General features: G+C 43.0%; 1 protein-coding gene and 1 long non-coding RNA gene across 3 annotated transcripts in view; both read left to right on the top strand.

The window, feature by feature from the left end:
• Positions 1 to 3,405: 3,405 nt before the first annotated feature.
• The window catches only part of RNF150 (ring finger protein 150), a 309,572-nt gene continuing 299,424 nt past the window's right edge, over positions 3,406 to 13,553 (top strand). For both annotated transcript variants that reach the window (XM_073237012.1, XM_073237013.1), the window contains exon 1: positions 3,406 to 3,901. In XM_073237012.1, coding sequence (XP_073093113.1) covers positions 3,409 to 3,901 — 493 coding nt within the window. In that variant the 5' untranslated portion in view covers positions 3,406 to 3,408. The remainder of the gene's footprint in view (positions 3,902 to 13,553) is intronic.
• Positions 3,946 to 13,553, top strand: part of LOC140849549 (uncharacterized) — a 167,075-nt gene continuing 157,467 nt past the window's right edge. The window contains exon 1 of the long non-coding RNA XR_012131561.1: positions 3,946 to 4,060. This is a non-coding gene — a long non-coding RNA (uncharacterized lncRNA). The remainder of the gene's footprint in view (positions 4,061 to 13,553) is intronic.

The following is a 13,553-nucleotide window of genomic DNA, read 5'->3' on the forward strand; positions in this document are numbered from 1 at the left end:
TATTTTCCCATGAATTGGGTTCCAGCTTCTCTGAAGTAGTCTAGCGGAAAACAAGCTCTTACATATATGTAATCACAATTTTTTTTCCTGAACCATTTAAGTGCAGTTGCAGACAGAATGCCTTATCACTACTAAATACTTAAGTATACTTATCCCCAACTCAAGGACTGTCTTCCACATAGTCACAAATAATCATCAGATCATGTCAACAGCATTGACAAGACACCACTATCCAGTCCACAGATCTTACTCAATTTTTGCCAACTCTTTATTTTTCCTCTCCAGTCCAGGAGCCAACCCAAGATTGTTTGTTTTGTTTAGCTGTCATGTCTCTAAGTTTCCTTCAATTTGGATCAATTAGCTCTTTTGTTTTTCTCTGTTGTAAGGTTGAGAGTTTTAAAGAATGCAGACTTTTCATGTTGTTGGATGCGTTTCCTGGGTCTGTCCAGGGTTTCCCCGTGCTCAGATCCAGGCCATGAGTTCCGGGCAGGGATGCCACAGGAATGCCATGCTGTACTCTTCTCAGAACATCAATAATTATTTTTCAGAAGATACTTCAAACCTAGGCTAATATCCTGTTTCATATGAAACATGCACCCCCCAGCCTTAGCATCCACAGAGGACTCCTGCCTGGATAAACCAACATTGCCCAATAGTGACTTTCTGTTTTCACCAATGTTACTAGTTCAAATTCTGCCATAAGGTAGAGCTGCCCTTCTACCCATTTATTTATTTATTCTATCATTATTCATTTCCTTAGCAAGGTTTTATGAATTCCTGTCTTATCCAGTAGATTGTTATCAGTTACTATCATTATTTATCTTGATGCTCAAATTGTCCCAGATTTGGCCAGTAGGAACTCCTTCTAACTGGCTCATGTGTCCATACAGCACGTTCCCCTCATGCTTTGAGCTTAGGAATACTCCCTACAAAAGTTTCCAGACTAACTCTTTACTTTCCCAGCTCAAGCTCTGATCAGTCCTGGTTCTTTTTAGTGGAGGATGGGTATTTAGCAACCAAGATTTTCCAGCCACTTGATGTGTCCTCTGCTTCTAGCTATGTATATGTGTATGTGAGTGTGTAGATATGTATATACATACATCTATGTGTTTTTAATAATTTCACACTCATTTTTAATCTAATCCAACATCTCATGGTTCTTTATAGCTTGCTTTCTTTCCATATCTATAAACTCCCTCTCCAACCATAAGATATGGCTTCCATTATAGTCAGTATTTTACTTATTTAATTATACAGTCTCCCAGCCAGGATGCTGCCTCCTTGATCCTGACATCTCTTCAGCCTCTACCTTTCCCAAGGGAAAGAATGGGTAAATGGTAGTTATGTATTCTTATTGCTACAGATCACCCAAGTATTGTGACCAGAGGAAAATTAGTAAGAGACAAGAGAGGTTTGGGGAGCCATCTTGGTTTGCTGAAGCATCTGTACAGAACCTAGCTATGGGTTTTAGCACATGGACTGCTCCCCAGAGCTCCAGTGGCTCAGGAATCAGCAGCCAGGCAGTCTCCACGTTTGTCTCTTGGCTAGGCACTATAAAAAACACTGTCCCCATTGCCTCAAAGCCCATTTTCTAAAATGAGTAAGTTAGGAAAACACACAAAACTAGCACCTCAAATGCCACAGAGACAAATTCATCTAAGTAGTTCTTGCACAGGCTTCTAATTTGGGCACACCTGGGGCTCACTGCTCTCCCGATAGCCAGCAACCGTTTGTACAGCTGCTGGGAAAGAATTGCTGGTGGACTGTCATGAACGGAAAGCTGCAAACATACTAACGTCTCAGAGAAAGACGGACTTTCGTTCTCACAGTGCATTGGGTCCTGGGCTCCCTGAAAGAGTGCCAGGTGGCAAGTACAACGTGAGCGATTGACAACGATCCCACAAATTGTTTTAGAGTCTTTACAGGACAGGTATCTCGAGCCAGGGAAACTGTTGGAGGAAAGGATCAGCTAAACATTTAATTGGTAAGGAACTGTGCTGTGTCACAGTGTTAAAAGCAGTACTCTAGAGGCACTGTGCTCTCTGGGACTAGTGTGAGCTCTATGCACAACTGGAGAACACACAATAAACAATAACCACCCAAATCAACCACCCTAGTCTGTTGATGCTGTGAGTCTCCTGCCACCAGTCATGACAACCAGAATAAACACAGTGGAAAAACTATTCTCTCTCACCCAGTTTCTTTCTTTTACAGCCTTAGAAAATATCCATTCTAGAAGAAAACAAATGTCACATGTTCGCTTCCAGATGGGAGGAAAGAAGGCCAATCCTACACTCACTCTAACAGAGTGGTCCTTAATCGCGCAGCCACTGCAACACCCAGGAATTTGCTAGGAAATGTATGCCGGAGCCCTGCCGGAGACATTCAGCAGCAGAAACTCTGTGGCAAGGCCCATCATTTTGAGTTGTAACAACCGCCAGGTGAAGCTCGTGCACAGTAAAATTTGATAGTCCTTACCCTAGATACTCCAGGCATGCTGTTGGAAGGACCTCGCCACCAAGCTGCCTTACCTTTTGGCCCAAGGCTGGGTAATTAGGGAGCTCACTGCAGTTCCTTCTGCAAATGGGGATATTGTTTACGATAGGCTATATTTAAAGCGCACCTAGTTATTTTGTGATGACAGTCGCTTCCCCTTTTGCCTCCACCCGAAGTCGCAGATCGGGTTTAACCTTAGACCCGGCAGGGGTCGCTGCTGCCCTTAATGAGAGACCGAGGGAGCGTGGCAAACGAAGCCCAGAATCTTTGACATCACACTAAGCTCCTCCTTGCACGCACACATTACACACACACACACAAACATATGCAGACACACACCGCGTAGTTCTCTCGGCCCGCTCGCTTCCACTACCCCCGAGCCGGGCCCTCCCGTGGCAAGTCGTGCGCAGCGCAGGCAGCGGCGAACAGAGGGGCGCGGCGCCCGCAGCCCGAGGGAACCGGCGCACCGGCCGCCGGACCTGCTCGCCGAGCGCGGGCGTCAAGAGGCCGGGACCCCGACGGCGGCACCCCGGGCTTGGAGCGGCCGTCCCCGCCCCCGCCTGCGCGGCCGCCACCTCTCCAGCTCCTGGGGCCCCGGTCACCCTTATGAGAGAAGGAGAGGCCGGACGAACGAGCAGGACGCTCGGCCGCTGGACTCCTCGCAAGCCCCAAGCACCCGCTCCTCCGGCGCCCGGGAAGCGACATGCAGCCGCCGCGCTCCGGGTGAAAGGGGCAGCGGCTGGCGCCACCCGCTTGCTCGTAGAGCGGAGCCCGCGGCGGCTGCGCGACCCGGCCGCGGCCCCTCGGGCCCAGGAGTGAGGAGGAGGCGGAGGAACGGCCGGCCGGGGTTGGGGTGCTGGGAGCAGGGACGGGGCGGCCGGAGGGCGCGGGGGCGGGAGGGGGCCCCGGCGGATGAAGGTGGCAATGTCTCTCATCCGAGCGTGCCGCAGTCTGGCTCTCTCAACATGGCTGCTTTCCTTTTGTTTCGTGCATCTGCTCTGCCTGGACTTCACCGTGGCCGAGAAGGAGGAATGGTACACCGCCTTCGTGAACATCACCTACGCCGAGCCCGCGCCGGACCCCGGGACCGGGGCGGCGGGCGGCGGCGGCGGCCCCGAGCTGCGCACTGAGAAGACCGAGTGCGGGCGCTACGGGGAGCACTCGCCCAAGCAGGACGCGCGCGGGGAGGTGGCCATGGCCAGCTCGGCGCACGACCGCCTGGCCTGCGACCCCGGCACCAAGTTCGCCGCCCCTGCCCACGGCAAGAACTGGATAGCCCTCATCCCCAAGGGCAACTGCACGTACAGGGACAAGATCCGGAACGCGTTCCTGCAGAACGCCTCCGCCGTGGTCATCTTCAACGTGGGCTCCAGCGCCAACGAGACCGTCACAATGTCCCACGCAGGTAAGCGGCCCTGGCGGGGGAGGGGGGCTCGAGGGGGCGGCAGCGTCCAGGGGGACCCAGCTCCCGGCTCCTTTTTGGGAAGTCGGCTGCGTGGAAGCCGCGTGCCTGTGCCTTGGACCTACCAAGTTGTGCTCCGCGTCACTTTGGGAGCCTTACAAGGTAGAGAGGAGCAACCGTTTGGGGGAACCAGAGAGTGTGTTCCGCTCAGCTTAGCGCCACTTGGACGAGGGTTCACCGAGGTGGGCTCATTTTTCCTAGGCGGATCTGGGAGATGAAGTTTGGAGGGCAGGTCTCCGCCCGATGCTATTCTCAGTTAGGGAGCCGGCAGATCCGATAACCCTTTTCCGCCCTCGGGTGTGTGCATCAGGTATAGTCCTGATGCAGGCGTCTGTGTGTCAGGAGGTGGGTAGGGTTACTGTTACTGGCAGCTCACCACTGCGAACTTGCTCCTTCAAATCAGGTTTCAGCTCTTCCTGGGAGATTGAGTTCCCTCCTGGTGGGTTGACACACGTGATAAATAACATTAAAGCCCAGGGCTGCCCGGCTTGTCATCCGTAGAAGCTGACAGGCAGGCACGAAGGTAAATAATAACAATCCTCAGCAAGCCAGGAAGAGCACAGTGGTCCATAAAGTTGTGCCTACTTTTCAAGTTTTGCATTATCCTTTACCTGATTGGGAGGTTAAATATGACAAAGGTTTTCTTTCTGGTGAGAATGAGGCGATTTCAGGGTAGAAAGAATATGTTTTTCTTCATGCTCACAGGTTGCCCGGACTAGAAGTAGGTTACCGCCTCCAAACTCGCTTTTTATCCGTAAGCCTGTCGTAGGTACCAAAAAAAAAAAAAGGCCCTTTCCAGGCTTGTCAGTATAAGCAGCTAGTTTTAGCAGACTCACCTCCCTGAGTCCAGGGCTTTTCCTGTGCTTGAGAGGTGGGTCCTCCTTGCCCAGAGGGGTTCCTGTGTTGAAGTTGTGACATCCAGAGGGAGGAGGAGGGGATAGAAATGACTGATGCATTTTCTGACTGGAGTCACTTAATCAAAAATACTTTCCTTAAAAGCCAGGACAGAACCCTTATGCCACTGAAATGAAACACCAAACTTTGACTACATTGGGGTGGGGGTGCATTCTTTGGGGAAAAGTTTTCATTCTGAGATTTGCTATCACCTGTTAGTGAAATACAAAATCGGATTGCCTCTGGTAATCACCAGCTGCTTTAAACAAGGAACTTGTCAGCCTTAAACAGGTGGTGCAGAGAAAGTTCAATGCTTCTACAGATAGGCCAGAAAATTAATTAAATGAAGAGATGAGACAGTTAACATCTTAGAAAAGTTATCATAGAGCATTTAGGAACATTGGATATACTTTCTGGAGTGCAACAGTTTTGTGGGTGCAAAGATTGTACTCTAGCCTTGAGTCATAGGAGCACTACTTAAACTTTATGATAGTCAATGATTTGGAAGACAATGGAAGAACACTTTAACATATAAAGTATCTTTAAATATATTTAATGTATAATCCTCTATTGGGGTGAGGTTCTTTAAACTCCAAGATTGTTAGCTGACTTTACAGGATTTTTAAAATTTATTTGTACACATGCATAAAATTCTAAACTTGGCTTCTTTGAATACCAAGAGGCACATCATTTGTTCCTGTCTAAGAAGGCTCTCCAAAACTCGCAAAACAATGGATCAATTAATGGCTCACCTATTCTTTAACAAAAAGCAGTAGGCTGACTTTCCATACAAATGATGCTTAGGACATAGTGGGAGTAAAGACTTTAGTAATAGATTGAAAGTTAAAGGCTAAAAAATGTAAAGGAAATTCTCTGCTGTTTCTAAAAATGTGTTTTTGCCCTTTCTGCGAATAGCCTTGAAACTTTAATATTTAAATTTGACATATTGCCACATTAAGAAACTGTATTCAGAGTTAGCATTGATTTCTGCTAATGTCTCATTACCATGTATCATAAGGAGACACACAGACTCGGTGGCTTGGCAAACCTTTCACTTCACTCTTAAATTCTTCTGCCTGAATCTCTAACACCGAGATGGCAGCACTGGTCTGGCTGTCAGTGCATTACACTTAGCTCCAGAACTTGAATGCTTTACTTTTTCTAGTTATAGTTCAGTCATATTTCTAAATTAAACTTAGAAAATAGTGTACATTTTAAACACTCATTGCATATTATTTTGTGAACATGGTATGCAGTATACCATAGTAGCCTTACATTTGTGAAATTTTTAATTCAGAGTCTTTTGCTCTTTTAACATCAGCTTTTTTTTTAATCTCACCTTTCCTCTAGATCCTTTATTTTTGGAACTGATAGCTTCCAAGGGAGAAGGTCTGAATTTAATTATGCAACACTATGTAATATCTGTGCATTTCAGGTGATGGTGATATGGTACATAATTTCCCTTTCTCCTTTCCTATAGCCTTTGTTTTTGTTTTTCTTAAATTGCTTAAATTACCTTGGGTTTCTGCCACTTATGCAATTGTGGTTTCTCATTCACACAGAGATTCTCCTGGAATAGATTAGTAGTTTTACTTTGTAACTGGTTTAAAAAAAAATCTTTTTAAAGAATATGACAGCTTTATTAAGAGAGAATTCACATGTCCTCCAGTTCACTCATTTAAATTATACAATTTAATGGTTTTACTATACAGAGTTGTACAAACCTCACCATTAATTCCAAAAAGAAACCTTGTATCCATTAGTGGTTCTCGTCTGTTTCCAATCTCCCGCCCCTAGGTAACTGCCTTGCCTGAGGGTTTCAGCCCCAGGCAAGTTCACTACACATTCAGTGAGACTGAGAAATGACAGTGAAAGGTTCTTGGCATAAAAGGGTTTATAGGTTGAGCACTAGAATCATGTCTCCATCCAATAGTCTGTAGGTCCATAATCCACCTTGGTCCCTACCTCTGCCCAGAGCACTGGGCAGAGCTCTTTATGTAGTGACTCAGTCAATAATAGCTTATTGACTAAAGGTGTGGAAGCAGTGGTCTAGCAGTAAGCCAATTACATCATCAATTAGTTTAAGGTCAGGTGAGGATCCTGGCCATAGGAAATTTCCATTTTTCCCACAGTAACCTACTTTCTGTTTATATATTTGTCTATTCCAAATGCTTCATATACGTACACTCCCTGACTTTAAATAGTTTGTTTTAGGATTATTTTACTTGTGATAGTGTGAAAGCAACATGCTATTTCAATCCTTTTCCAGGCTAGCGATATATAGTACAGTATTTTCATGACGCTGGGCAGTGGCAGTGAGCCACAGCTCCCAGTCAGCCATGCAGTCATGAGAGTAAATGACCAGTACACTTACAACCATTCTGCACCCAGACACCCATTCTGTTTTTCATTTTCAGTACAGTATTCAATAAATTATATGAGAAATTCAACACTTTATTATAAAATAGGCTTTGTGTTAGATGATTTTGCATAAATGTAGGCCAGTGTAAGTGTTCTGAGCACTCTTAAAGTAGGTTAGGTTTGGCTTATGATGTTCAGTAGGTTAGGCATATTAATATGTTTTTGACTTATGATATTTTCAACTTACAGTGGGTAGATTGAGATGTAACTGCATTGTAAGTTAAGATCAGTAAATATGTAATGCATTTTTTGTGACTGGAGTCTTTAACTTAGCATTCTTTCAAGATCTATCAGTGCTGTAGCCTGTGTTGGTACCTCATTCCTTTTTGTTGCCAAATAATATTTCATTGTGCTGGTATGCCACATTTAATTTATTCATCAATTAATGGGCATTTAAAAGGTTCTTTCCACTTCTTGGTTATTAGACATAATGCTGCTAAACATTCATGTCCAACTTTTTGTGTGGACCCCTCTCTGTGTATATACCTACAAGTGAAACTCCTGAGTCATATGGCAACTCTATGGTTTAACCATTTTAGGAACTGCCATTGTTTTCCAAAGGAGCTGCGCTATTTCAAATTCCCACTAGCAGTTATGAAGATTCCAGTTTCTCTACATTTTCATCAATACTTGTTGTCTTTTTGATTTTGGCTATTCTGGTTGTAGTGAAGTGCTATCTTCCTTGTGATTTTCACTTGCATTTCCCTGCTGACTATAGTACTTTTAAACATACTCTCAATTTTTCTACTTTCCATTTTTCTCCTTTTTTCCTTGCTAGCCATTATTTGTCCTTTCCTGGATTTTGAGCTCATACACCTTTTGTACTAGCAAAGAGGGGAAATCTATCCCTTTCAATTGAAAAAAAAAAAGCCCATGGACGTACAGTTTTATATATCTCTAGAAAAGGGTGTGAGGAAATGCCTCAACAGTGATTTAGAGAGTCCCTAAGTTTTCAAAAACTATATAGTAAAAAGCAGCTCAGCCAGGTGAGAGCCGCAGCAAGTGGGCTTTCAGATGCCGGGAAAGGTGAGGGGCAGCTCCTAGGAGCTGCCCAGCTGCTGATTATGGTAGAGTCTGAGTAAAATATTTTCAGAAATTTCTAGAGGCAGTTCTGAGAAGTAGTTAATTAGGAGTGTAGCCTCTAAAGCCACTGGAGTTTGTGTCCTGGCTTTGCTACATCTTACTGTGTTTCTCTGAGTACACTATCTGACCTCTCAGGGTTTCAGTTTCCTAGTCTGGGAAATGGGGTATCTGCCTCACTTGGTTGGTAAGGGAATTAAATGAGTCAGTACATGCACAGTACTCACATCTATAGCTGGCACATAGCAGTCAATAAATGTTAACCCTTATAAGCTTTGTACACAGTGACACACAGGAGCCGCCAACTGGATCATCAACCCCCTGGGGCTCCCTGAGGTCCTGGCAACCCTGGGGAAAAGCTCTTTATTTACTCTCTTGCTTTAGAGGCCAGAGCAGTTGTGCCAATTTATTTGTGGCTTCTGATTTGAGCCGGGGTGTATCAGCTTCTAAAAAACATTTTTTTTTTTTTTTTATGTTTGTTTATGCTTTCTCTTGGCTTAAATTGAAATCTTGTCATAACAAGGTAATAAACATGGTAAATCGAGAAGACTAAGGAGGTGGTTTGTGACTGAGTTGTGATGTTGAGGAAATGACCCATTTTCCTTCCTTTTTTAAAATAATGGTTGCTGCCTTTCTGCTTGTCTACTGCTAGCAAGTAAAGGGGCATGAGGAAACCAGACATCTCACTTAATGGAAGAACTTTTGAGGGACTTGGTCCCTACCTGTAACTTAGAGATGGAGGATGGAAAGAGATGGTTGCAGTAACTATTTAGAGAATCAGTTCAGCTGTGGTGAGGAGGAGCCCAGGTTGGAGTACAGGCCAGGTATTTTAGGACTTCTTCAAGGTTGGAAGATGAAACAAGAGATTCACTCGGGCTCTTCCTTGTGTTGGTGGGTGCTAAAAGCTTAATTCTTGGGTTCATGCTCCATTTATGGCCATTGTTTTAATTGCTTAAGCCCACCTTTGCCTTAACCTCTACAAATGAACTAGCTGCTTGAGTTAATTTTTTGCAGGACTTGTACTTTTCTAGAATATTTATGTCCAGTTTTGCATCAACTCTCTTTTTTAGCATATTGTTGCTGTCTCTCTATTGTCCATGTAGTGCTTCCTCCAGGTCAAGCATGTTGTAAGCACTTTATATGCCTTGGTTCATTTAATTCTCACAATAATGCTGAGATAGGTACTGTTATTATCCCTATTTCACAGAGAAGGTAACTGAGCCCTAAACAGGGGAGGTGACTTGGCCATGCACGTACTAAGTGGTAGAGCTAGGCTTGCAAACCTGGGCACTCTGTCTCCTGAATCTGTACTCGTAACTGCTGCCACCTATCCCTCCTCAACTTGAAAGAATCCTTTAAACACTAGGTGTGGACAGTGGATACAGGCAATAAGCTAAAGCTAATTCTTCTTTCAGAAGACTTAAACAAGTCTAAGGGCAAATGCACTGCTGACCCTGCAGGCGACATTTTGGGGGTGGGAGTAGTGGGACCTTATGTTTAGTGCTCTGCTCCTGCAGTCCTGCATCTGGTTAACCATTCGGCTTTGGGCTGGTCACTTTTTCTGTTCTGGGCCTCGGTTTTCTCACCTATAAAATGAGAGGATTGGATAACTTGATCTCTAAGAGTTGTTTGAACTCCATAATTCCATATATATTCAAAACTCAAGATATTTCTGCTAAAATTCAAATTTCTAGCTTCTCTGCGTCAGAAAAACTGATGACAGGGGCCAGTGTTCCTGCATGTCAACAGGCAGCTGGAGCAGAGCAGTGGCAGCCATTTAGATGAGCAGCTAGTTGTCCCAAGTCCCTATCACTTATGGTCTGGCTGTTGGCCCACTGCCCTCATCTATGCCCCTTGACTCAGTCCAAAGGCCAGTGTGTTTGGGGCTCCAGCCTTATGGAGTGAAACAAGGGTCAGTGAGAAGCTACAGAGAGCAGACTTGGTTTAGTGAAGGGAAGGATTCACCAGGATAGAACTGTTTAGAGATGGGAGAGGTTTCCTTGGGAAATGAAGCTGTCTTGCATTCGCGCTGAAACTGAACAGGAGTGCTGTGGAATTGCTGAAGGTGCAGTGAAGTACAGGGTTCTAACTGGAGATGTCTTAAGGGCCTTCCCAAGCCTGAGAGCCCATGATTATCTATCACTTGGATATTTCCGAAACATTTCTTTAGAGCCTCAGTTTCCACTTCTTCTTCTCTTAGGGTACACACGGAGAAGCTATCATTCATCCTTGGTTTAATCTCCTAGGTCAAAACACTCTCCTCCTCACAACTTAGTATTTGTTGACTTATTTACTTATTTATTTGGTGCTGCACTGTACCTCTTCACCTGTGACTCTGCTGGCAGACAGATATCCCATAGCCAGAAATTCCAGACACTCTTATTAAAAGCCATAATTCAGTGTCACTGTTAAATAGCATTCTTGGCAGTGTAACTTAACTGCTCTAGGTGTTTCAAGAAACTGTATGACTTGTTTACTCATTTCTGGCCATAGAAATTCATATCTGAGGGATTTGGAAGGAATCCTACCTTCTACCTTCTTTAGTAAGAATTCCATCCTCATCTTCCTTGATGTTTCTTTTCTTAAAAATTCTCTGACTTTTCAGAAAGGAAATAATTTTATGTCCATAAAATCTGGAAAAATTTAGAAAGAACCTGGGACTTGATAAACTCATTATTCTAGTTTTCTAGGAAGGCATGATTATGCTTCTGAGGCAATGTTAATTTGTTTAGAAACCAGTCACAGCTTTTGAAAAGGAACTTAACCATTTTTGCATTTCTAGACATGAAATTGAGTATATTAAAAATTTAGTAGTTTGATAGTCCCTGAAAATGTTCAGTTTATCCCTAGAAGACATACTTCATCTTATGTATACTCTAAAAAGGATCTTCACTTACTGCTGAATTACTGAAGTGATACTGGAATTCTGTGTATTTGATCATGTGCATTGAGAGATGCTTAATTTGAATTAAAATTAATCTCAAATCCTATTCAGATGATGTCAGATTTTAAAGATTTTGTTGTTAATATAAAACCCAGAGAAACAAGGTAGTCTTGTGCTGTGTGATTTTTTACCAAGCTGCAGTTACGGTGGTTCTATTAAATTGAAAACTTGTCTGTGGATATAATATCTTTTATTTTAAACATTGAGAGATGAATCACTTGGCAGTTTAATGGTAAGAGTCCTTTATAGATTGAGGTCAAAGTATTAATGACTTTGGTTAGATCTAGTTCTTACATTTTTATGTGAGGAAATTAAATTTCTATTACCATTTCAAAAACATTGGTTGTACATTGATTTCTGTATCTTTTTTTAAAATTGTCTCCCATACTATATAGTGGTACTTAGAGAAACTCAGTACACAAGGACATTTGTCATAAAATTAAGGAAAATTAAGATTTTTGAATTGAATTTTTTGGCTTTTTCACATTCAGGGTATAAATATGTATTTCATAATAGAGATTTAAAATTTTTTAGAAATAGTTGTATTAAATACATGGCTCATTCATGTCCTTTCCAGGCAGATATATAATAAGTACATATTGGGAAGATTCAGGAAGTATTTTGTTTTTCTACTAATTCAGCCCTGGTAGCTCTCCATCATAAATGGCTTTTTACACACATAGTCCACGTAAGCACTATTAAGAAGGCAGAGGTCTGAGATTTTTCCAAGGTGTTGACATATGCAATTTTTTTTTTCCCTCAAAGTTTTGTTTTCCCAATCCCCACTTTCTGTAGACAATATTCATCTGGCCATTCTGTAGCCAGGAATTGACTAAACCTACATCAGGAATGTAATTCCAAATGACCCAAAGAATAATGATTGAGGACATATGTTTTCCCCTTTATTTATCAGGAGGATGCTTAGAATGTTCTTCCTCCCAAATTCCCATGAGCTGGCTGCCTCTCTCAGGTCCCTTTTCTAATGGACCCTCATCACTAAGGTCTTCCCTAGATACCCTATTTAAAATAGCACCCTCCCACTTCCCATCCCCAGCACACCTTACCTTCTCCCTGCTGCATGTTACTTCTCATTAATGCATTTATTGTCTGTGCCTTCCCACCAGAATGGAAGAACCACAAGAAGAAGGGCTTTTAGACCTTTTTTATTCATGGTAAAGTTCTCAAAGCCTAAAGGAGTCCCTGGTGCATGAAAAGTACTTGGTAAATATTGTTAAAATCTGTTAAATAACCTGAAGACTGGAGAGATGGACTGAATGAATTTGTTAGTCTCTAATTTCATGAAAAAAATATTCTGACACTAAAAAATTTGTAGGTTTTGACTTAACATAAATGAAGTCAGATTCTAATTTGGGTGTCCCATTAAAATGTTTATTCACTTGTACAGTGTGGCATGAAGTGGGTACGTAGTTCATTCCTTGGCCTAAGAGGAGAATGACATGCTGGTAACAAGCAGGAGAGTATCAAAAACAGTTGTAACCAAATATCATTTTTTGCATGTATTTATTGTCCTACAGCTTTAAAAAATATGTAAGTTTTTAAAAAATTTTAAATGAAAGACATGCTTTATAGAAAATCTTGAAAATATGAAACATTTAAAAAGAGAAGATAATCAAAACCATTTATAACCCAACCACTTACTCAACTCTGGCATTTTTTCATTATTGGATACATATTTACCAATTTGTAATATGTTACATTTATGTTTTTTGTAGCTTTTTTAAGAAGGAAAATAAAAAAATTTCCTTAGTGTTTCTATGACAATCCCACTTGTCTCCTACATGAACAGTGCTACTGTAAACATCCTTATGTACCTAAAAATGGTTGGTGTCCATGTTTACTTTCTTATATCAAGTCCCTGAACATGGACTAGTTTGTCAGAGGTATTCCTGTGTAGCTGTAGAGCAGGGTTTTTCGTAGCCTGGTTAGTGATATCTTCAGAGATAATGCTCACTCACTAGTAAGGGTTCTCCTCTGAAGGAGAGAGATCATCTGTCAAGCTACTTGTGCTGCCCTGGAGTTCTAACTCAGTTTTTCTGCATCCCTTTGCTCTGAGCTAGACCAGTCTGGCAGCCGGGGCATGACACTGAAGGGGCAGAATTGGAAGAAAAGCAGCTTAGGTGATAGTCATCAGGATTACAATGGGTGAAACCCCTCCCTCCACCCCACCTCCCACCCCCCACCCTCACTGTTCCTGCACTTTCATCTGTGTCCTAGGGATGTTCAGTGCCAGTTGAA

The sequence above is a fragment of the Manis javanica genome, chromosome 5 (genome assembly GCF_040802235.1).
Source record: "Manis javanica isolate MJ-LG chromosome 5, MJ_LKY, whole genome shotgun sequence".
Taxonomy (NCBI): domain Eukaryota; kingdom Metazoa; phylum Chordata; class Mammalia; order Pholidota; family Manidae; genus Manis; species Manis javanica.